This window comes from Arachis stenosperma, chromosome 10, assembly GCF_014773155.1.
Source record: "Arachis stenosperma cultivar V10309 chromosome 10, arast.V10309.gnm1.PFL2, whole genome shotgun sequence".
Lineage (NCBI taxonomy): Eukaryota > Viridiplantae > Streptophyta > Magnoliopsida > Fabales > Fabaceae > Arachis > Arachis stenosperma.
The window spans coordinates 28,509,716-28,533,281 of record NC_080386.1 but is presented as its reverse complement, the minus strand read 5'-3'; the positions used below and the strand labels follow the sequence as shown (position 1 = coordinate 28,533,281).

Below are 23,566 nucleotides of genomic sequence, written 5' to 3'. Positions count from 1 at the left end.
AACTTAATTTAAAACAAGGATTTGAATCCTCTAAATTTTGAATTTGTACTTTAAAGGGTAAAGTGTGATTTTCTACTCTTGAGTCTTGAATGATTTCTCTCATATTTATTTTGGTCCCACTTATAAAATAAATAGTGAGAGATCACACTTTACTTTTTAAAGTGAAATTCAAAATTTAGAAGATCCAAATCCTTAAAACAATATGTGTTGTATTTGTATGCTAACCTCCACATTTTAATAATTTTAAAAATTGAAAAATAACTTATTTTTGAAAAAACTAAAAAGATTGAATAACTTTTTTTTTTTAATTTCTTTTGACTGCAATTTGCGCATGAACATGTCCGAGTATCCATTATCCAATCACAGATCAAAGGAAAATGGCAAGGTAGGTAGTACCAATAAAATATATTTTATAAGAAGACAAAGAGGTTTTAAGGTTTTGACCGTTTTGTTGCCAATCAAAACAGAAAAAGAAAAAAAAGGAGGGCTGTGTTTCCAAAGTTGACTCACTTCTAATTACTCTTTAAGTCTTATAAAGCTTCTTCACTTTATCTTCTGTATCCTCTGTTTCACTTCCAAATCATTTGAGAGAGGGTGATATTGATTATTAGCAGGGCGAAATGGTTAAAAAAAAGGAGATGAAAAAGGAGATCTACAAGTACAAGGTGTTGAATTTCTTGACCAGAAAATTTGAATTGAAAAAGCAAGAACCATCTTTGGACATTAAGGAAGCATTTCACATGTTTGCAAAAGGTGGAGAATACATGTCAAATGATCAGCTTCTAGGGTTCATGTTGGAGCATCAAGGTGATAAGAACTGCACCTTAATGGATTTGGAGGTGGTTTTGTTGCAAATTGCTGGGAATTCCAACACTACAAGTAGGGAACAAGGGCTCAGCCTCATGGAGTTCATCAATTTTCTGCTTCTTGATGATTTCAATGGTCCATTGAAAACTGAGGTATATGATCTTTTATCTTTCTAGGTATATGTTTGAATTTTGATGGATTAGATAGATGAGTGAATTAGGAAAATTTTGCAAGCCTGTTATTCATCTGCATTAGTTTGCTATTTTAATTGTTGTACACCATAGTAAGAATCAAAGAATGCCGATGCTCCTTGTATTATATATTTATATGCTAAACTAAATATTTAAATTTTTATTTATTACAAATATTATATTATAAAAAATATGGTCAATTAGAATAAGAAATTACTCTTATAAATCTAAATCAACTATAAAAAAACATAGTAAATATATGATCAAGATATGCCATATGCCTAAGTAGTAAGGCGTGTATCACTCTTGACTTAATAGGAAGCGTTTAAGTAACATAAGAATACTACATTGTTATCCGATTATATACTTGTATTTGTAAGACTCCTAAACTAGTGAATGGTTGGGTGAAAACACTTTTTGCTGGCGTGACGGTATATAATTGGATAACTACGTACTTTTTTGTTCTTTTTATACATTGATAGTATATGTAAAAATTAAATTCATAGTTTTAATACTTTTTAACTTAACCATGTTTTCAATGTACCATGCTATGTTTTCCACTTGTTGAGGGAAGTGCAATATCACAACTTTCAGAGAATGGAATGATTTATTTATTGTAGGACAAAATGTTGCAACCTAACTTGCAACAAAAACAAAAAATGTTGGTGTGAATGCAGAAACAAATGAGCTCTAAAATTTCTAAGAGTTACATAAAAACAAAAATCAATGATAGAACAAAACTTACATGCTTAGCTTACATAATTTACTACTTTGCTTATTATTGTGTTTTACTGTTTTCTATAGCTTTTCATAATGGATTTGCTCTGAGACATGGTATTTAAGGTAAATGGTTTAACTTCTTTCTGATAATGTATAAATCATATGACATTTCAGATTCACCATGATATGAGTGCTCCCTTGTCACATTACTTTATGTACACTGGACACAATTCCTATCTGACTGGGAATCAACTCACAAGTGATTGCAGTGACAAGCCGATTATTGAGGCTTTGCAACAAGGAGTTCGAGTGATTGAACTCGATCTGTGGCCATCTTCAAATGAAGATGGTATTAAAGTAGTTCACGGAAGGTACTATAAAAACTGATCTTGTGGAGTTATTAATGTAGTAAAAAAGGAAGAACAAAAGTTCTTATGTTTTTGTTTGATGAATTTCTTGTCATAACTGAGCAGGACTCTTACCACTCCAGTTTTACTAACCAAATGTCTGGAATCCATAAAGAAATATGCTTTTGTCAAATCTGATTTTCCAGTGATACTAACTTTGGAAGACCACTTAACATCAAAACTTCAGGCCAAATTCACAAAAGTAGGTATTCTTTTTGATTCATTCCCACCTAAACAAAGAAGAGAGAAGAAAAATAAAGAGAAAGAGAATTCATCCAATCATCTAGTTAAATAGGGAGCAATTCTTAGCTATTGATTTTTCATCATGGATTTAATCTTTGTTCTTTATGTCTATGCAGAAAGCAACTCAAATATTTGGAGACATGCTTTATTATCCCAAGACAGATTACTTGACAGAATTCCCTTCACCAGAATCATTGAAAAATCTAGTTGTTATATCCACCAAACCTCCTAAAGAATATGCTGATTCTAATAGTGTTATGGACAAGGGCAGCAATAATAACCATAAGCAAAATGAAAGCGAACTGTCCTCCGGAGAAGAAGAAGAATTATGGAACGTGGAATTGCCAGATTCCATGGCTCAATTGACAACTGAGGAGAATGTGAGAGAACCATATATATTCATTTTTTTTTTAAGAAAAAGAAAATCGAGTTGCTAGTTTGTTTCATTTATGTTTGTCTTTAATGCATAGCAGAATGTAAGTGATGAAGACACAAATATATGTGATTTCAAACCAAACCTGCAAAATGCACCTGAATACAAACACTTGATTGCAATCCATGGTGGGAAATCAAAAGGTTCTGTGAAGGATCGACTGAAAGCCGATAGCGAAGTAGTTAAACGGCTAAGTTTGAGTGAGAAGAAACTCAAAAGTGCTTCTGAATCTCATGGAAAAGACATTATTAGGTATCTATCAAATTTAATTCAAGATTACTTGTAGCTGAAGATTATTCTTATTTCTGTAACTGATTACTTGATACTCATTGTTATGCTTTGCAGGTTCACACAGAAAAATATACTGAGAGTCTATCCTAAAGGAGAACGCATCAAATCCACAAATTTTCGGCCGCATTTAGGGTGGATGTATGGAGCTCAAATGGTGGCATTCAATATGCAGGTTAGAAAGTTATGTCCAAGCCAAAATGCATGAGAAGCTAGTAGAGAACCTTATGAAACATAAGTTTCTTCTTTCGGCTTTTTATCTATTTTCATGCTATTTCATGCATTACTTATGAATTAGTATGATTTCTGGGTTTGATTTATGATCAGTCATATCATGATATGAATCTGTCCAAAATGGTGTCAAGGAATTTATTGCCAAAAGCATAACTTCTTAGGGATAAAGTTCCAAAAGTTTGGTCCAACAAATATCACAATTCACATCACCAATTTTCATACTATGAAAACTACTGGAATAGTGGAATGTAAGCCTTTTCAGTCATTCAATGTTTGTTTTCCCATAGGGGCATGGCAAATCGCTATGGTTGATGCAAGGAATGTTTAGAGCAAATGGAGGATGTGGTTATGTTAGAAAGCCCGAATTTCTGACCCGAACAAATTCACATGAAGACGAGTTTGATCCTAGAAGAACATTGCCAGTGAAGCAGACATTAAGGGTGAGTATAAGTTTATGATTCCTTCTATAAAACAATAAAATTTGGTTATTTCATGAAATCTTAACATTTTCTTGTTCAAAACAGGTAAATGTTTACCTAGGTGTTGGCTGGAGATCCGATTTCGGTGCAACACACTTTGATCTATTTTCTCCTCCAGATTTTTACACCAAGGTCAGTTTCATAATTCTCAATGTATCTTAGTAGCATAACTGATATTTCACCATTAAAATTTAATGCTATTCATCGTTGATCATGAATATTGTTGTTACTAACAACAAAGGTTTTTCTTTGATTATTTCATCTTTTACTTTGGACTATAAACCATTAGATACTTATTTATGATTAGAAGTAATCAATTTTGTGACAGGTATGTCTTGTTGGGGTGCCAACTGATTGTGTAAAGAAAAGAACAAGGGTAATCAAGGACAATTGGCTTCCTGTTTGGGATGAAGAGTTTGAATTTCCTTTAACAGTTCCTGAGCTTGCTTTGCTGCGGATCGAAGTAAAGGATAAAGACAAGGGGAAGGATGACTTTGCAGGGCAGACTTGTTTGCCAGTATCCGAACTGCGACTCGGATTCCGGTCGGTCGCCCTGCATGACAGAAAGGGAAAGAAATTTAAATCTGTGAAGCTTCTAATGAGGTTTCAGCTTGAAATATTTTGAATGAATTGTAGGCACATAGTTTATCTAAATGTATTGTGTAGTCTTAGGTTAGGATGCTTGAAAAGAATGTTGATATTTAACAATGAAAACAATATGGTAATAATATATTGAATTTGGATGTTCTTGTTCATTAAGATTTTGTCACACATGATTGCTGTTTGTTTCTGTACTTGTCATTTGTCAAATAATGGATAATGGATGTATAACTGAAGGTTTTTACTTTTTTTTTTCTTTAACTGTGTAGCTTTCTAACATTTATTGTCACACAACAACAAATATGAAACAGCTTTTTCGCCATTTATGGTAAAGAAGTATTCAAGCCCACCTGACCTATATAGCATGGCAGATTTTTCATATTTTTTCTTGGTTACCAGAACCATAATAGAATTTTATTTAGGATCTCACGTATATTTTTCAAACGTTTCACCATTAAATCAATCTTAATGGCTTCAATGATTTCTCATATAAAACAAAAGATACTGGAAGAGTGTTCACGATTGGATTGGAGAAAAATGAGTGGATTTAAGTGGACACAAACCAATCTGAACTAATTAAATCCGAGTTGGATCAATTCAGATAATCGGATACCCAATTAAAAATAAAATACAAAAAAATAGAAAAAAAATTATAAATAATATGTAATAATAAAAAAGATAAATAAAGAATAATACATCATCAAATTTATATTTAAATAAATATTATAATTTGACACGATCTAAATTTTGAAGTTTAACAAAATTGTATATATACAATAATATTTTATTTTTAAAACTAATATTATCCTATTCGAGTAATTGAGTTATAGTTCAAATTTCAAAACCAATATCTAAATCAATTAAAGTCGAATTTTATTAGATCTGATCTGATCGTACTAAATTACCTATTTGATATAGATATAAATTAAGTCAGATTAATTTTAGTAGGATAAAAGTCGTGAACACCAGATTGAAAATTTTGATAGAAGTTTGTCTCATGATTTATCTCAAATCATAATTTGAGTTTCCAAATTGAATAAACAAATTCTGTATATTAATATTATATGTTATAAAAGGCATTTAAATTTAATAACAAGTGTAAAACTCATATGATTAATTAAACCAGTTTTATTTTGACTAGTACATAGTCAAAGTCCTCTTTGACTCGTTTTTTAAATTGGTCTCCAAAATTTTTTTTTAATCAAATTGATCCTTGAAGATTTTAAATTAACCACGTTGATCTTTTTGTTACTTTTTTTATTGACGACATTAAAATTTACTAATATGACACAGTAATTATTAACATGATAAATTTATGAAATTAAATCAAATCAAAACTTAATTGAGAAGAGAACTTGGGGTATTAGAATCACTCAATTGGTGAGGTCTGCTACACATACAAGTCTTTTTGACTTACAAGTTTTACAAGTTGCTATACATACGAACCTTTTAATGCGTTATTCAGTTTCCAAAGCGCTACACTCACCATGTATTATGAACGACTCTTCTTCTTCTTCTTCTTCCATGTATTTCTTCGTTATTCTCTTCGCTTTTTCATTAGTTGTTTTACTTGCGTTTATTACTGGTATTCTTGTTTCATTTTTTCTTTTTCGATTTTCATAGTTTCTGAAATCAAGCTTTGAAATCGTTTTGAAGATAATGGAATTTCAGAAATACACCCAAATGATTACAAAAATACACTCAAAGAATTACAAAACTACACCCAAAGGATTTAAGAAATACATCCAAAATTCGTTGAAGTACACCTTATGCATAATTTAGAACTCTTTCTCTTTCTCCTCCTCATCTTCTGCTGTTTTTTCTTCCTCAAAAACAATTTCAGAGCTTGATATAAAAAAACAATGGAAATCAAGAAAAGAAAACAGAGAAAAAAATAGGTAAATGAAAAAGGAGAAAGAGAAGACAAAAAGTGAAAAAAAAAAAGAAGAAGAAGAAGAGGAAGAGGAAAAAGAACGTGCAGCAAGAAGAAGAAGATGCAGTGAAATTGTGCAGTAACGGTTGAAGAAGGAGAAAGAGAAGGTAAGAAACGAAAGAAAAAAAAGAAAAAGAGAAAGAGGAAGAAGAACGTGCAATAACAGTTCAAACGCGTTAATATAATGACTTGTATAAAAAAATGCTTGTATGTGGAGAATTTCTCTTTGCAATAGGCTAAATATGACATTGTAATTATTGGACAATATATTTCCTGAATAAAATGACTTTAAGACTATAAAAAAAGTTTTAACCCACTTTTCTAGAAGATTTTTTCCTTTTTTTTCTGAAATTTCTTTTGCTCTCTTCTAATTCTTTTCATTATTTTTTATTTTGTTTAACAATTTCAAACAAAAAGATTTATGAAATTAGCATTTCAAGTGTTTTAGTAGAACACCCCACAACAAATTTAGGTAACCCTTATCCACTTTTAAAATAATTCATTTATCGTCGTGATATTATTAAAGATCACAATACTTATTTTTCACCATTATTTTTCATCTTTAATTCTTGTGTTACTTATTTACTATTAATAGAAGTATTTTTCTCACAAATTTACTTACTTTTAATCTCTCGTATTAATCTTTCTTTACTTAATCTATTTTCACAAATCTACACCCAATTCAACTATCTATTTGTAAAAATTATCTATGATGAGAACAATCTTCCTAGAACACTTTCATTAGAGTTGTTACATAGACATAAAAGAAAAAAAATAAATTAAACTTTAGTATATAACCTAATTAGATATAAAATAAAATAATTAACCATACTACATTTATAAAAAAAATCAATTATTTTTATAAAATATATTAAAATTAAGTAAATAACACATAAATATATACAAATAGTAAAATATATAACAACTTAACCTATAATGTTTTTGTTAAGAGTAGACAATTACACACACGCAAAACACACAGACAGAAACACTCATGTCAAAGAAAAACACGCAAAATGGAAACAATATCGCGCTTCAACCGGCTTCCATTAATAGTCTCTCTCTCGCTGTCTCTCTCTCTCTCTCTCTCTCTCTCTCTCTCTCTCAAAAACACATCCATATAATATAAGCACCATATTCACTGCTGCAGCAGCAGCAACAATAAACAACAGCTTTGATCGAACGACAGCGTTTGATCGCGATGGCCACCCACACATACACCTACAAGCAATTCAGCTGCTTCAACAAGACCTTCACCAATACCGAGCCCGGACCTCCCTCTGACGTCCTCCACGCCTTCCACTCCTTCTCCTCTGCCGGCGCCACTTCCATGTCCGCCGACAACCTCCTCGGCTTTCTCACCGATCACCAGCGCGAACCCCAATGCACCTCCGACGACTCCCTTCGCATCATTCAATCGCTCAAAGGAGATCACAAAACCGACGACGGACTCACCCTCGACGACTTCTTCCACTTCCTCCTACGCGACGATCTCAATGCTCCCTTCAAATCGGAGGTCACTTCTTTCTCTCCATCTCTTTCTTTCCCGAGGAAAAGAAAAAAAAATTGTTAGGAAATATATATTTTTTCCTTACACAATTTTTTAACAAAATACTCTGTTACTAACATAACATTTTATCATAAAATAATTAGTAATTTTTTCGTTAGAATATAATTAAACTTATTTTTGACGAAATAATTAAATATTTTTATGAATATTAAATATGTATTTTATGCGATAGCTAATTTGTAACTAGCATGAAAAATTTCCGCTTCCTTTAGGATATCAGAAAACTTGCATTTTTAATTGAGTTAAATTTAATAGAATGATAATGTAAATATTTTAGTACAAGATAAGATACAGTCAAACTTTTTTTTTTCTTCCTTTTCTGGAGGGACATACTTGGATGTGCTTGCATAGTGCATTGGAGATTAATCCGTATTTTTACTTGTGTTATTGTTGATGAATAAAACAGAATTTGGTGAAGCAAGCTAAGTTTTCTGGATCATATAGGATATTGTTTCTGTTGTCTGGAGTGATTGGTTGTTATTTACGCTTTGGTGCTTAACTAATTAACTGCCCCATGTTACGTACCAATGGCTTCAGAGTTCAGATCAGAGTGTCTGTCACTGAAGTTTCTTGTTTAACTTTAATTCAATCAGAAATTGTCTCACATGAGGATTTTTTTTTTCCTGCTTTGTTTTCCTCATTCGGATGAATACATATTTTTTCCCCCTGGTTTTCAATTATCCGAATTTTCATTCAATGCCTCCTGTTTCCTATACAAAAGAAGCAGAGAAAACAAATGAGACAAACATTGGTGAAATATTAAAGAACTACAGAAAACTGGGGCCCATGTGAACCACTTTGAAAAGAAAAATAATAAATGTGCCACCCTTACTACACTTGGAAGTATATCTTCTTTTTGTAATAGAAGTTTAAAGAAGTTTGTAATATTAAGAAAACACGTTTTTAACTTTTTATTATTAAAAGAAGGTATAACATTTTGATATATACAAAAGTAGTGCAAACAATACATCTCTTATGAAAATGATTTTAGCTTCCTTCCTAGCCTTTACTTTTGGTTTCATTTCCTTAATTTCTTTGTTGCTTGGCCCACTGGTCACTTCTTTTTCCTTCTCCTTATCCTCATCAGTGACAAAATTGACATTGCAAGTTATCAAATATCTTACTAACATTCATGAATTTGTGACTTGTGAACAGTACACCATGTATGGTCCATATCTTTTGATAGCACTTAGCTTGTCAGACTGAATTTAGACAAAATTACTTGCTAAACAGTAAAGTAATTCTAACCATTTTAATGCTTGGTTTTCATAACCACCCCCCCCCCCCCCCCCCCCCCCCCCCGGGGGGGGGTTCTGACTTATGAGCTTGTATAATTGTTTAAAATTACTGGTTCATTGTCCTTATCTTTGTTAAGGTTAAATTTATATAAGAAGGCAAACAGGAAAAAAAAATTGTAAACTAAGGAAAACTGGTCTATAACTATAAAAGAGAAGGTCGTTTAAGTGTTTAAAGGTATGTTTGTGAGTTTTGATTTTAGAAATAAAGGAAGCGAAGAGAAGAGAAGGATTTAAAGTATAAAAAATAGATAAGCTTTACGTTTTAAACTCTCCCCTTCCTTCCCTTTCCCTCCAAATCAGAACTCGCAAACACACCCTTTGTCTCTTATTGACAGATGGAATGATGTGATATTCCAGGTACATCATGATATGAATGCTCCATTGTCACATTATTTCATATTTACCGGGCACAATTCCTATCTGATTGGGAACCAACTAACCAGTGATTGCAGTGATGTGCCAATCATAGATGCTTTGGTACGAGGTGTGCGAGTGATTGAACTTGATTTATGGCCGAATTCAACTAAAGATGATGTTGAGGTTTTTCATGGAAGGTGCAAGCTGATCCCCACTTCAATATTGTAAAAGTTGGAAGACTATTTCCTTCTTATATTTATATCTTTATCTTGCCGTTTTGTGAGATACATGATTGCAACTGAATCAAATTACTTCATCAAATTTTACTGTGTTTCTGCAGAACTCTTACCACTCCCATCTCACTAAGGCAATGTTTGTGGTCCATAAGAGAGCATGCGTTTGTTACATCTAAGTATCCTGTCATTATAACTTTTGAAGACCACCTTACTCCTGATCTTCAGGCTGTAGTTGCAGAGGTAGGTATCCATTTTGAGAAATACTTCTTGAACATAGTCATCGTCATAATTCGGGCTTGTGTATTGGTTGGATGGATTATGTTTTGGCATAGAGTACAATGAGCTATGTTAAAATAGTACTAGTTCTCCACTTGTGCTTCCTACTCAAGGATGAAGTTCATTTCCCTATTTTGTTATGAACTGAATGTGAATTTCGATCTTCATATGTGCAGATGGTGACTGAAATATTTGGAGAACTGCTTTATTATCCTGAGACAGATTTGCTGTCTGAATTCCCCTCCCCAGAATCGTTGAAAGGTCGAATTCTCATATCAACTAAACCACCAATAGAATATCTTGATTCCAAATCCTGTGACGAGGAAGATAAAAAACCAAAATCAACTGACAAAGGATCACAATCACCAGATGTTACTAATAAAGTGGAAACTGATGACAAAGTGAGTATAGAGATGAAGACTAATTTGGTTTTTCTCTTTGGTAGATCAAGGGAGCATTTATTATGAATTTGAACTGCCTAAATGCCCCCAACTACTGAAGTGGTAGTTTATTTATTGAGTAAATGTTCTTTTCGGTCGTTGACCATTTGTCAAGAACCGCTTAGACCAGTTATTTGGATAGTTGGATACCGATTAGGAATTTTCGAATTGTGGAGGGGGCACTTTGTCATTTAGGCCAGGGACCAGAAATGACATTTCGTCTGATTCATTTTGTCAGGATGTGGAAGATTTGAATGAAAGTGATGAAAAATCATACAAGGAGAGTGCACCTAAGTATAAACGTCTGATTACAATTCATGCTGGCAAATCAAAGGGTGATTTTCAGGAAGACTTGAAGGTTGCTGGTAAAGTTAAGCGTTTGAGCTTGAGTGAAAGTAAACTTGAAAAGGCTTCTGAATCTTTTGCACCTGACATTGTAAGGTAATTTTCCAAAATGTTGTGCTCAATGTAAATTCAGTTATTTCAAGTTAGATAAGTTTATGATATTTATGTTAGCTATGGTAGTTAATACAGTTAGAGTAGCTTTAGCTTAGGCATTAGCTGAATTAGCATAACTTGTATATAATGATACCTCTTGTACATTCACAAGTGTGGTAATTCATTCTCTTCACACGGTAGAATCAATACAGTTATTCTTTGTGCTTCACCAGCACTTGATACCGTGTCTGCATGGTATCTGAGCCTATCCTGTGTTTGTTAGTTGGATCATACATACATGTCTAGTAATGTAAACTTCACGATTCAAATATCCAATCTTTAGTGTGAGGAGGGCTTATTAAAAGCCTCATATTGCTTAAAGATATGATCTCATTGATGTTGAAACGTGTTAGAGAATATTCTTTCTCGTCACTTGAGTTAACTTTTGAGGTTGAGTTTTATTTAATAATATAGGAAGCGTTTCAAATATTCAAGAAATATTGGTATTCTAGTGGCTTTAACCATTACTCTCTATAATAAAATATATACATGATTGATATCAATAGCTAAAAGCCTGAAACTACTTGAACACTAGTATTCTTTTGGAATACTTGAAAATTTTTCAATAATATAACTGTTTGTAACTCCAAAGCTTATAGTTGCTTTTTCTTTATGGTTTAGACCAACCAAAAATGAGACATGTTTCTTTTTTTTTTTAATTAAATTCTTTCTAGGTTCACCCAGAAGAATATTCTGAGAGTGTATCCAAAGGGAACACGCATAACCTCCTCAAATTACAAGCCACACATTGCATGGACGCATGGAGCTCAGATGGTTGCATTTAACATGCAGGTTTGGACCTATACAGTATCTATTTTCCACTCTAGTGAACCGGTCTTTCGGCTTTGTTTAGCATTTATTACGTGTGTATGTACATTTATTTCTATCTTGCATTTGATAATTGTGATTACGATTACCAGTAATGATGATTACTGGTAATGCTATACTGATTTCCTTACTCGTGTGCGCTAGCCAGATAAAAAAAAAAAAAACAGCCTGGTATACAAGCATCTCTTGTTAACACAAAATCTGGGAAAGAGCCACATTCAAAGGGTCTAATCTACGCAGCCTAAGCTGATAATTACATCAGTTGTTGTCTCTATGGTTTGAACCGTGATCTTGAAGTCACACCGAGACAACTCAACAGTTGCTCCAAGATTCTACTTTCATATTTTACATTGAATAAGCTACCATTTTGGACCAAGAAAGATTTGATTGCTGAAAATTCTAGTTATAAAGATGTACACTAACTTGATATCCATTAGTTCGACAAAATTATCAAATTCTTTTATGTTTTTTAGCACACCCTTTTGTAAATTATGTGATATTGTAACTTGTAAGATTCTTCACAAGTCACTCAATTTTCAACAGTAACGCTGAGTGCTGACATCTGTAGCTTCCTTCTTCATTAGGGGCATGGCAAATCACTTTGGTTCATGCAAGGGATGTTCAAAGCAAATGGAGGGTGTGGCTATGTGAAAAAACCTGATTTTCTTGTCGAAAAAGGTCCGAATAACGAGGTTTTCGATCCTAAAAGAACATTGCCGGTGAACAAGACATTAAAGGTGATGGAAACCAATTAATTCCTTTGTTTCTAATACTTGGTGACAACTATCATCTGAAAAATTACTTTACTACTATCTTCTGAATGTCTTCATTCACCCTTTAGGTAAAAGTCTACTTGGGGACAGGTTGGAGCTCAGATTTCAGCCTAACGGACTTCGATTCCCATTCACCACCAGACTTCTATGTGAAGGTATGAGTTTGCTAATTTGATTATACTCCAAATTTTGGAACACTAATCAACCAGCCACAGTTGAGATAGTTGAACATTTGTTTCTTGACTTCCTGTGAAAAGATCGTCTGACACCTTATTCCATATACTTCAACATTGATAAATGAAAAATGTTATGTGTATCTTTTCTATAGATATCCTGCCAAGTCACACTCGAGCTCCCGTTGAATGAGGCGTAGACTCCATTTAGATTGAGTCCACATCTCATCTATCGGTGAATAGACTGTGACTCACCATGATATCTCATACTATATTTGCTATTTGTGCATCAAAAGTCAGTCACCAAATTAACCACTTTGTATTTGTATATAAATAAATGTGTCATTTAATTTATTTTCAATATGTATTTTATATTTCAAATGGCTGATGTTTAGTGCACACATTGCAAAATTTTAGATCATCATGGCTAGGATTCTGAATAAGTGATACATAATACATATTACATTTAACATCTTTTTAACCAATTTGTAACAGATTGATATTGCTGGAGTACCTGCTGATAGAGCGAAGAAGAAAACAAAGACAATTAAAAATAACTGGTTTCCCGTGTGGGAAGAAGAGTTTGAATTCCCATTAAGTGTCCCAGATCTGGCTTTGCTACGTATACAAGTTAAAGAAGAAAATAGAACTGAGAAGGATGATTTTGCTGGCCAGACATGTTTGCCAGTCACAGAGCTCAAGTCTGGATTTCGTTCAGTCCCTCTCTATGATGAAAAGGGCGAGAAATATAAATCTGTCAAGCTTTTAATGCGGTTTCAATTCAAATGAATTATTATATAATATATAATAATGACCTAAATTATATAGTGATAGATATCGGATATGTTATTCATCATTGTTTATCCTTCTGATCATGTTACATATATAATAGATATATATTCAGGGCATTAGGCAGATGGATTGGTTTTTAATTAGTGTGAACTTGACCTTTTTAGGCATATATTTGATCGACAGATAATTGAATTATTTTGAAATGTTACGTGGAATTTAGTTGGGATTGTGAAGAGTAAAATTCATATTTTTCCCGAATAAAATAAGATTATAGAATTATATAGATGGTTAAAAAAGCAAGTTGATATGGTGGTAGTTTGGAATTTTAGTCAAATTAAATGTTAGCTAGTTGTAGTAATCTTTGATTTAATCAAGGATAAGGAATATGGAGGTCCGGTAGCAGAGGAGTATCGAAGTTTTGAGTGGGATAAGACGTGGATGGTTGTGGTTTTATGGGGATGGAGGAGAGAAGATGGAGTTGAATCAGTTGATGATTCTCAAAGAGAGAAAGAAAGATGGTGTTGGAGGAATATTTTATTTTTGGGTAAAGACTTAACTCAATTTTTATAAAAAAAAGATATTTTAGTCCTTAATTTTTTTATTTTAGGATAATATGATTTTGCTGTTAAAAAATTTGTTAAATAATAATAAAAATTAGTTTGTGGGAGATTTTATTTGTAATTTATAAAAGTTTTAAACTCTTATAAACTATTAATAAGTTTATTTTTGTAAAATTCTTTGATCGGTGGTGATTAAGTGGATAAAGACCATTGTTGAGAATGATATCGTAAAAAAATAATTGCAGTACGAAAATCTTTAAAAGAAAAAAAATAGCATCGAACAAAAAACAAAATAAGATAGCATATATTTGTATAAGTGATGATGACAGTAGAGAGGATAACGATGATGATAAAATATGGTTACATAATAAAAATAGTAGAAGCAGAGGTGATAATGATGAGGATGAAGAATGTGGTAATCGTAATGGCCATAGTTGGTTATATTGTTGAAAAGAACTTTGTGAGGGTTTAAAACCCCACAAATTACAAATAAAATTCCCATAAAACTAATTTTCGTTGCTATTTAACAGATTTTTTAACAGAAGATTCGGTTTGTTCTAAAATAAAAAGATTGAAAATCGAAGTGTTCCTTTTTTTTGGGAGAAGGGACGTCTTATCTTTCGTAAAAATAGACAACGACAAGATTGAGTCTTTATTCTTCATTTTTTTAATTATTTTTTCTTTTGTCATTTTTATATGTCTATGTATTTTGTTCATTCTCACCGAACACAAGATAGTAATAATTTCTAAATTCTATCTATAACCAAATACTAATCAGAAATAACAAAAATATTTTGGGTCTCTTCTACTATATTTTTAGCATGTACCAATGACACTTCTCATATCTTTTACTATAACTTGTATAAAATCTGTCTCGCTCTTATTCGTAGATAGTAGAAAGTTAAACTCTAACTCATTCTTGCGAATACTCACCTTTGCGAGTATTCGCCTTTGCGAGTATCTGTCCCGTTCGTATAATTATTAAAATTCAACAAATAAAACTAAATTTTAAAATTTATATTGTTGATAGTATTTGATGGGTATGAGTGGTTTAGAGGAGGGGAGGTTGAATCTAGACCTCATATTTACTTTTCTTGTTTTTACTTTAGACTGGATGAAACTTTAGAGAATATGCTAAGCCTGCTTTTGTTGAAAGCTCAGGAGGCACTTTACTTTCTCTCTTGTCGATAGAGGAGCCAAAACAAAATTGTATGAGAGCAAAGTTGTTGTTACGTCTTGCTAGTTAGAATAAGTAGGGACAATTTTATTTTGTCTGTTGTCGATAGAAGAGCCAAAACAAAATTGTATGAGATCAAAGTTGCTGTGATGTCTTGCTGGTTAGAATGAGTATGAGTCAATTTTAGTTTGTCTCTTAGAAAATAAAACTAGAATCAACACAGAGAAAGAAAAGTAACACAGTCATATATCCTAGTTCAATCACCATGTGCAATGTGACCTACATCCAGTCTCTCCTACAACAGTGGTGAAATTTTCACTATCTTTCAAAGATTACAAATACCAATTTTCTTAGGATTTAACCCAATCATACCTGGGACAAACCCAACTTCTACTCAAGCTAGATTTAACTAGGTTCACTCCCTAGATTTTCAAATACTAAGTGCTTACCCAACTTAGTAAGGGAATCCGGCCAAGATCATGAAAACAAAACAGAAAAATGTACAAAGAATTTCTGAAATAATTATTTGACTTTTCTCTAAGTCTAACTCTTTTTATCTTTTTTTCTCAATGGCTTTTTCTTAATTCCTCATATTAATGATATTTTTCATTAAAACAAAAAAGATAAAATTGAGAAAGCAGAATATTCAATAGAGAACTACGAAGGAGAAGAAGGAATAGCTTTGTAAGTTATGGAAATCCTAACTTTGTGCTCTCACTCCTTGAATCAACCTCAAGCCATTTACCCCTTTAATAGAGGAGTAAAACTTCCAAAACTTGAAACTTGGCTTAAGCAATTTTGACTTCTTCTTCCCTAATTCAACAGCAGAAGCGGCACAAAAGAGAGATAGAGTAACAACAGTGATTAAACCATACATACATCCATTCCTATTATCTTCTCTTTCATCCTTTTTCAAATACAAGTATGCTACATATACAAGCCTTTTTGTCTTACAAGTCTTACAAGTTGGCACAAGCCCAACAAAACACACGCGCATTACATTCCTACATTCAAGAGTAAATACACGCACGTTACTCAACCTGTAAGACCTAAAACTTTCGAAAAATATTACTATGAGTTAATTTCAATTTATATATTCATTAAAAATTTTACTTTTAGAAATTATTTCATTAAAAATAATTAAATCAAGTTTTGATAATTAAATTGAAAATTTTACTTAATCTTATAATTATTGAATAATTTTATATATTTAAATTATACAACTTAATAATTGTAAAAGAATAAGAATTTCACACGATTTACTTAAATAATTAAGATTTTGGAATTTAATACTCTAATTTTTATAAATAGAAAATAAATTATATTATTTCTAATTTTAAAATTAGAATATTTGATTAAAAGCTGATTAGTAAATTAATAATTAAGTATTATTTTTTTTAAAGTAATTTTAAGAGATCAGATTAGATTTTAATTTTTTATAATATGCTTTAATTTTATTAAAATTGACCAAACCTCAATTTACCCAAAATTCTTAATTTCATTTTTGTCCTAAATTAAACCCTAATTCCCAAATTAATCTCCAAAAATCCTAATCCCTTCTAACCTAACCCTAACCACCGCCAATGTTTCCCTTTTTTGACCCAACCCAGCAGCTGTAAAAAAGAAAGAAAGAAAAAAAGAAAGAGGAATAGTGAGAGTAAAGAGGGGAGAACGGGAAAACTGAGAAGAGGGGGAAGGAAAGCGGACGGCGCCAGTGGGGCTGGGAGCCGCCGTCGCCGTCGAGTCATTCAGAGAGAGAGAGGAAGAGCGCGCCAAGGGAGGAGCTGCTACCGCCGACCTGGAGCTTGCCACACGCCCCGCCGCGTCGCCGTCTCACCGCGTTCAGCTTCCCGCCGATTGGTCCATGAACCGCCATCAAGGAAAGAAAGGGGAAGAAGGGAATTATCGCGGAACCTGTCGCCACCGCCGCCACCGTCATCGCCGTTTAGCTGCGGAGGAGAGAGAGGAAGGTTGCGAGGGAGCCGCCACGTCGAAGTTAGATCTGTCGCCACCATTGAGGGTGTCGCCGTCGCTACTCGCCGCTCTGAGCTGCACCGCCGCGACTGTGGTCGCCAGAAACGGTGCTGTGGCCGTTAGAACTGCTTGGAGATTGCCGCTGCTTCTTCAGTCTCTGTTCAACCCGCTGTCGTCGCCGGGAAGACTCTGCTGTTGCCCGCCGGAGCTCCACGCCGCCGCCACTGCCACCAGAAACCGCTACTAAGGCCTAAGTCAGTTTGGTAAGCTCTAATCTTGCCTAAGATCTTCTTTTCTGTTAAGTTGCTTCTACCGTGAGTTGTTACTGAGGTTGTTTGCATCGGATTATATAGTCACCACTACTGCAGAACCATCAGAGCTTTCGGCCGTTATTAGAGCTGCTGTCCAGTCAATTTGGAAGCTGCTACTGTGTCGTTCTATTCTGTTTATCATGGTAAGATTATTCGGTTCCGTTCTTGTTTATCGCAATACTCTATTATCAATTATGTTCTAATATCGCTCAATATCTATCCCGCGTTAATTCTAAATTATGTCAGATATGTGGTTGTTGCCGTGATCCCTGCGGTTGCTTGGAAATTTCTGCGGTTGTTACCGATTAACATGAGAATAAGGATTTAATGGGTTTAATTATGCAACTTGTGACTAATCGAGGTAGGATTTTTCTTAAAATCTATTTTACATTACAGAGTTGTTACAAATAGATATTAATGTGAGAAACATATGTCTGTGATTATGATTGTCTTATAAATGTGGTTGTTTGCTGGACTGAATGACTGATTGCTTGATTGCTTGAGTAGTTTGTGATTGCTAAAAAGAAATTAGTTTGAAAGGTTATTTAGTTGAATTATTATGAAAAATGGTTTTCTTGGTTTTGAAGCTATTTTTGATAATGTAAATGAACCGGCTTTGGAAATGATTTGGTATATGAAACTGAATTAATTTTGGAAATGGTTTAATTTTGAGTTAGTCTGACTTTATAAATGATTTAGTATTTGAGCTGGTTTGATTTAAAAAAAAAGAGATTTATTATTGGCACTGATTTGCTTTGAAAATAATTTGATATTGAAACTGGTTGAATTTTAGAAACTGAATGAGATTTGAAATGGTTGAGAAAAAGGTTTGAGGAAGGTTTGGATGGGACCCGAAAAGGGTGGCAGAATCCAAATTTTAGAGGAGATGCTGCTGAAAGTTTTATAAAATTGAAAGTTTTATTCGAAGTAATTAATTAAAAAGACTTGTTTTTAAACGTTATATGTTTTAAGATTGATTTATTTATCAAAGCAAGAATCATGTTTTGAATTGGGATTATTAAGGAACGAAATGGAAAGAAGGATAATGAGGATTTTCTTTGAAATATGGTTTTTGAATGAATTTGAAAATGAGATTTGGATTGATGAATGTTGATAATGTTGAGAATGTTGAGATATGGATTGAGAATGTTGAGATATGATCTTTGAATTATTCATATGGCCTAAGAATTTGAATTATCTGAGATACGAGGTTCCTTGGATAAAGTACCATGGTTTGCCACTGATGAGCGGATAATTTGTACCCTTTTTGGCATTGTTTTTAGTATGTTTTTAGTATCTTTTAGTTAGTTTTTAGTATATTTTTAGTAGTTTTTAGTTAAAATTCACTTTTCTGGACTTTACTATGAGTTTGTGTGTTTTTCTGTGATTTCAGGTATTTTCTGACTGAAATTGAAGGTTCTGAGCAAAAATCTGATTCAGAGACTGAAAAGGACTGCGGATGCTGTTGGATTCTGACCTCCCTGCACTCGAAGTGGATTTTCTGGAGCTACAGAAGCCCAATTGGCGCGCTCTCAACGGCGTTGGAAAGTAGACATCCTGGGCTTTCCAGCAATATATGATAGTCCATACTTTGCCCAAGATTTGATGGCCCAAACCGGCGTTCAAAGTCACCCTCAGGAATTCCAGCGTTAAACGCTGGAACTGGCATAAAACTTGGAGTTAAACGCCCAAACTGGCATGAAAGCTGGCGTTTAACTCCAGAAAAGGTCTCTACACGAAAATGCTTCAATGCTCAGCCCAAGCACACACCAAGTGGGCCCGGAAGTAGATTTTTCTGTCATTTACTCATTTCTGTAAACCTTAGGTTACTAGTTCACTATTAATAGGATCTTTTGACATTGTAACGGTACCTCATGACACTTTACACGTTTCTTTGTGTACCTTTCACAGCATGAGTCTCTAAACCCCATGGTTGGGGGTGAGGAGCTCTGCTGTGTCTTGATGGATTAATGCAATTACTACTGTTTCTTATTCAATCATGCTTGCTTCCATTCTAAGATATCACTTGTTCTTAACCCGGATGAATGTGATGATCTGTGACACTCATCATCATTCTCAATTATGAACGTGTGCCTGACAACCACCTCCGTTCTACCTTAGATTGAGTAGATATCTCTTGGATTCCTTAACCAGAATCTTCGTGGTATAAGCTAGAACTGATGGCGGCATTCAAGAGAATCCGGAAGGTCTAAACCTTGTCTGTGGTATTCTGAGTAGGATTCAATGATTGAATGACTGTGACGTGCTTCAAACTCCTAGCAGGCGGGGCGTTAGTGACAGACGCAAAAGAATCAATGGATTCTATTCCGGCCTGACCGAGAACCGACAGATGATTAGCCATGCTGTGACAGAGCATAGGAACGTTTTCACTGAGAGGATGGGAGGTAGCCACTGACAACGGTGAAACCCTACATACAGCTTGCCATGGAAGGAGCCTTGCGTGTTTGATGAAGAAGACAGTAGGAAAGTAGAGATTCAGAAGATGGAGCATCTCCAAAGCCTCAACCTATTCTCCATTACTACAAAACAAGTAACCATTTCATGTTCTTTTGCTTTTTCCAATCAATCCTGATAATTTCTGATATCCTGACTAAGATTTACAAGATAACCATAGCTTGCTTCAAGCCGACAATCTCCGTGGGATCGACCCTTGCTCACGCAAGGTATTACTTGGACGACCCAGTGCACTTGCTGGTTAGTTGTGCGGGATTGCAAAAGTGTTATTGCAATTTCGTGCACCAAGTTTTTGGCGCCGTTGCCGGGGATTGTTCGAGTTTGGACAACTGACGGCTTATCTTGTTGCTTAGATTAGGACTGTTTTATTTTTGTTGGTTTAGAGTCTTTTAGTTGAGTCTAGTTTCATATTCTAAGTTTGGTGTCAATTGCATGCTTTTGTTTTTCTTTTAAAATTTTCGATTTTGCATGTTCTTAGTCCCTTTTTGATTCATAAAAATTCTAAGTTTGGTGTCCTCTTTGTGTTTTTCCTTTAAAATTTTTGAAAATTAGTGTTTGAATTTCTAAAAATTTTAAGTTTGGTGTCTTTTTGTGGTTTTTCTCTTTCCTCTGTTCAAAAATCAAATCTTTTTCATAAAACTTTTCAATCATATCTTTCTAATTGCTTTTTTTCAAAATCTTTTTAATTAACTAATTGATTCAGTTCTTAATTTGCTTTGATTTTGTTTTCTTTTTGATTTTTGAATTTTTTTTATTTCCTTTTTTTATTTTAATTTTTTTTCGTTTAATTCAAAAAAAAAAAAACAAACAAAATTTATCTGTTTGCAATCATTATCATTTCCCTTTTGTCCATTATGGACCTAAGAGGGATTGATCAGTCCAAAAGGACTTTGGGGTCATATGCTAACCCCATTACAGCTGCATATGGGAGTAGCATCTGTACACCTCCCATCAAAGCAAGCAGCTTTGAGCTAAATCCTCAACTCATTATCATAGTGCAGCAAAATTGTCAGTATTCCGGTCTTTCACAGGAAGAACCTACTGAGTTTCTGGCACAGTTCTTACAAATTGCTGACACAGTATATGATAAAGAAGTAGATCAGGATGTCTACAGACTATTACTGTTTCCGTTTGCTGTAAAAGATCAAGCTAAAAGGTGGTTGAATAACCAACCTACAGCAAGCATAAAGACATGGAAACAGTTGTCAGACAAATTCCTGAATCATTTTTACCCTCCAAAGAGGATGACACAGCTAAGGCTGGACATCCAAGGCTTTAAACAAGAGGATAATGAATCCCTTTATAATGCCTGGGAGAGGTATAGAGGTATGCTTAGAAAATGCCCCTCTGAAATGTTTTCAGAGTGGGTACAGTTAGACATCTTCTACTATGGGCTCACAGAAAAAGCTCAGATGTCTTTAGACCACTCAGCTGGTGGATCTATACACATGAGGAAGACAATTGAAGAAGCTCAAGAGCTTATAGACACTGTTGCTAGAAACCAATACTTATATTCTAGCAATGAGTTCGTCCCAAAAGAGGAAGCCATGGCATTAGTCACTGATCCTAATCCTCAAGAACAGATGAATGAGCTTAATCAACAATTGCTCCTGATGACAGAACAGTTAGCAGAATTTAAAGAAATGCTCCATGATACTAAGGTTGCTAACAAGAACATAGAACTGCAGTTGAATCAAGCAAAACAGCAAATATCTAAACAGATAACAGAAGAATGTCAAGCAGTTCAACTGAGGAATGGGAAAACACTGAACACCACTGCTCAAAAGAGCAAAAAGCCAAACAAGGAACAATTGACAGAGGATAACCAAACCACTGTTCAAAATCCCTCTGAGGACAGTAAGAGCCCAGAGAGGAATGTTATTGGCGTTCAAACGCCAGAAAGGGAAGGAAAGCTGGCGTTAAACGCCCATTCCTTGCCCAGTTCTGGCGTTCAAACGCCAGAAAAGGGGGAAAAGTTGGCGTTAAACGCCCATTTTCCACCCAATCCTGGCGTTCAGACGCCAAGGGAGGATCAGACACCTGAGAGTGCTGACAGTAATCCCTCTAACAAGGCTTCTTCAACCACTTCTGTAAGAAATAAACCTGCAGCATCTAAGGTTGAAGAATATCAAGCCAAGATGCCTTATCCTCAGAAACTCCGCAAAGCGAAACAGGATAAGCAATTTGCCCGCTTTGCAGGCTATCTAAGGACTCTTGAAATAAAGATTCCGTTTGCAGAGGCACTTGAGCAAATACCTTCTTATGCTAAGTTCATGAAAGAGATCTTAAGTCATAAGAAGGATTGAAGAGAAACTGAAAAAGTGTTTCTCACTGAAGAATGCAGTGCAGTCATTTTGAAAAGCTTACCAGAAAAGCTTCAAGATCCTGGAAGCTTTATGATACCATGCACATTAGAAGGCGCTTGCACCAAGACAGCTCTATGTGATCTTGGAGCAAGCATCAATCTAATACCTGCATCCACTATCAGAAAGCTTGGGTTGACTGGAGAAGTCAAACCAACTAGGATATGCCTCCAACTTGCTGATGGCTCCATTAAACATCCATCAGGCATAATAGAGGACATGATTGTCAAGGTTGGGCCCTTTGCCTTTCCAACTGACTTTGTGGTGCTGGAAATGGAGGAGCACAAGAGTGCAACTCTCATTCTAGGAAGACCTTTCCTAGCAACTGGACGAACTCTCATTGATGTACAAAGAGGGGAAGTAACCCTGAGAGTCAATGAGGATGAGTTCAAGTTAAATGCTGTAAAAGCTATGCAGCATCCAGACACACCAAATGACTGCATGGGCGCTGACATTATTGACTCTCTGGTAGAAGAGATCAATATGGCTGAAAGCCTAGAATCAGAGCTTGAGGACATCTTCAAGGACGCTCAACCTGATTAAGAAGAACTAGAGGAAGCAAAGGAATTTTCGAAAATTCCTCAGGAGGAGGATAAACCTCCCAAACCTGAACTCAAACCTCTACCACCATCCCTGAAGTACGCATTTCTGGGAGAGGGTGACACTTTTCCAGTGATTATAAGCTCTGCTTTAAATCCACAGGAAGAGGAAGCACTGATTCAAGTGCTAAGGACACACAAGACAGCTCTTGGGTGGTCCATAAGTGATCTCAAAGGCATTAGCCCAGCTAGATGCATGCACAAGATCCTGTTGGAGGATAATGCCAAACCAGTGGTCCAACCACAAAGGAGGCTAAATCCAACCATGAAGGAGGTAGTGCAGAAGGAGGTCACTAAATTACTAGAGGCTGGGATTATTTATCCTATTTCTGATAGCCCCTGGGTGAGCCCTGTCCAAGTTGTCCCCAAGAAGGGAGGCATGACAGTGGTTCATAATGAAAAAAATGAACTGGTTCCTACAAGAACAGTCACAGGATGGCGCATGTGTATTGACTACAGAAGGCTCAATACAGCCACCAGAAAGGATCATTTTCCTTTACCATTCATAGACCAAATGCTAGAAAGACTAGC

The 23,566-nt window shown here is 34.5% G+C and overlaps 2 protein-coding genes across 2 annotated transcripts; both read left to right on the top strand.

The window, feature by feature from the left end:
* The first annotated feature begins 467 nt into the window (after positions 1 to 467).
* Positions 468 to 4,561, top strand: LOC130958199 (phosphoinositide phospholipase C 6-like). The gene is made up of 9 exons (XM_057885171.1): positions 468 to 959; positions 1,893 to 2,089; positions 2,192 to 2,327; positions 2,485 to 2,748; positions 2,842 to 3,053; positions 3,147 to 3,264; positions 3,611 to 3,763; positions 3,848 to 3,934; positions 4,131 to 4,561. The coding sequence occupies exons 1-9, from the start codon at positions 621 to 623 to the stop codon at positions 4,425 to 4,427; spliced, it is 1,803 nt and encodes a 600-aa protein (XP_057741154.1). The 5' UTR covers positions 468 to 620; the 3' UTR covers positions 4,428 to 4,561.
* A 2,784-nt stretch (positions 4,562 to 7,345) lies between these two features.
* LOC130955523 (phosphoinositide phospholipase C 6-like) lies at positions 7,346 to 13,813 on the top strand. The gene is made up of 9 exons (XM_057882400.1): positions 7,346 to 7,851; positions 9,561 to 9,757; positions 9,901 to 10,036; positions 10,249 to 10,473; positions 10,751 to 10,953; positions 11,685 to 11,802; positions 12,423 to 12,575; positions 12,680 to 12,766; positions 13,280 to 13,813. The coding sequence occupies exons 1-9, from the start codon at positions 7,537 to 7,539 to the stop codon at positions 13,571 to 13,573; spliced, it is 1,728 nt and encodes a 575-aa protein (XP_057738383.1). The 5' UTR covers positions 7,346 to 7,536; the 3' UTR covers positions 13,574 to 13,813.
* The last annotated feature ends 9,753 nt before the right edge of the window (positions 13,814 to 23,566 follow it).

Bases quoted from the DNA above. Each gene is read 5' to 3' on its own strand.
- LOC130958199 (XM_057885171.1), top strand. From the start codon at position 621: ATGGTTAAAAAAAAGGAGATGAAAAAGGAGATCTACAAGTACAAGGTG. The intron at 2,749-2,841 runs GTGAGAGAACCA...AATGCATAGCAG, and splicing joins AATTGACAACTGAGGAGAAT to AATGTAAGTGATGAAGACAC. The intron at 3,054-3,146 runs GTATCTATCAAA...TATGCTTTGCAG, and splicing joins CATGGAAAAGACATTATTAG to GTTCACACAGAAAAATATAC.
- LOC130955523 (XM_057882400.1), top strand. From the start codon at position 7,537: ATGGCCACCCACACATACACCTACAAGCAATTCAGCTGCTTCAACAAG. The intron at 7,852-9,560 runs GTCACTTCTTTC...GTGATATTCCAG, and splicing joins ATGCTCCCTTCAAATCGGAG to GTACATCATGATATGAATGC. The intron at 11,803-12,422 runs GTTTGGACCTAT...CTTCTTCATTAG, and splicing joins TGGTTGCATTTAACATGCAG to GGGCATGGCAAATCACTTTG.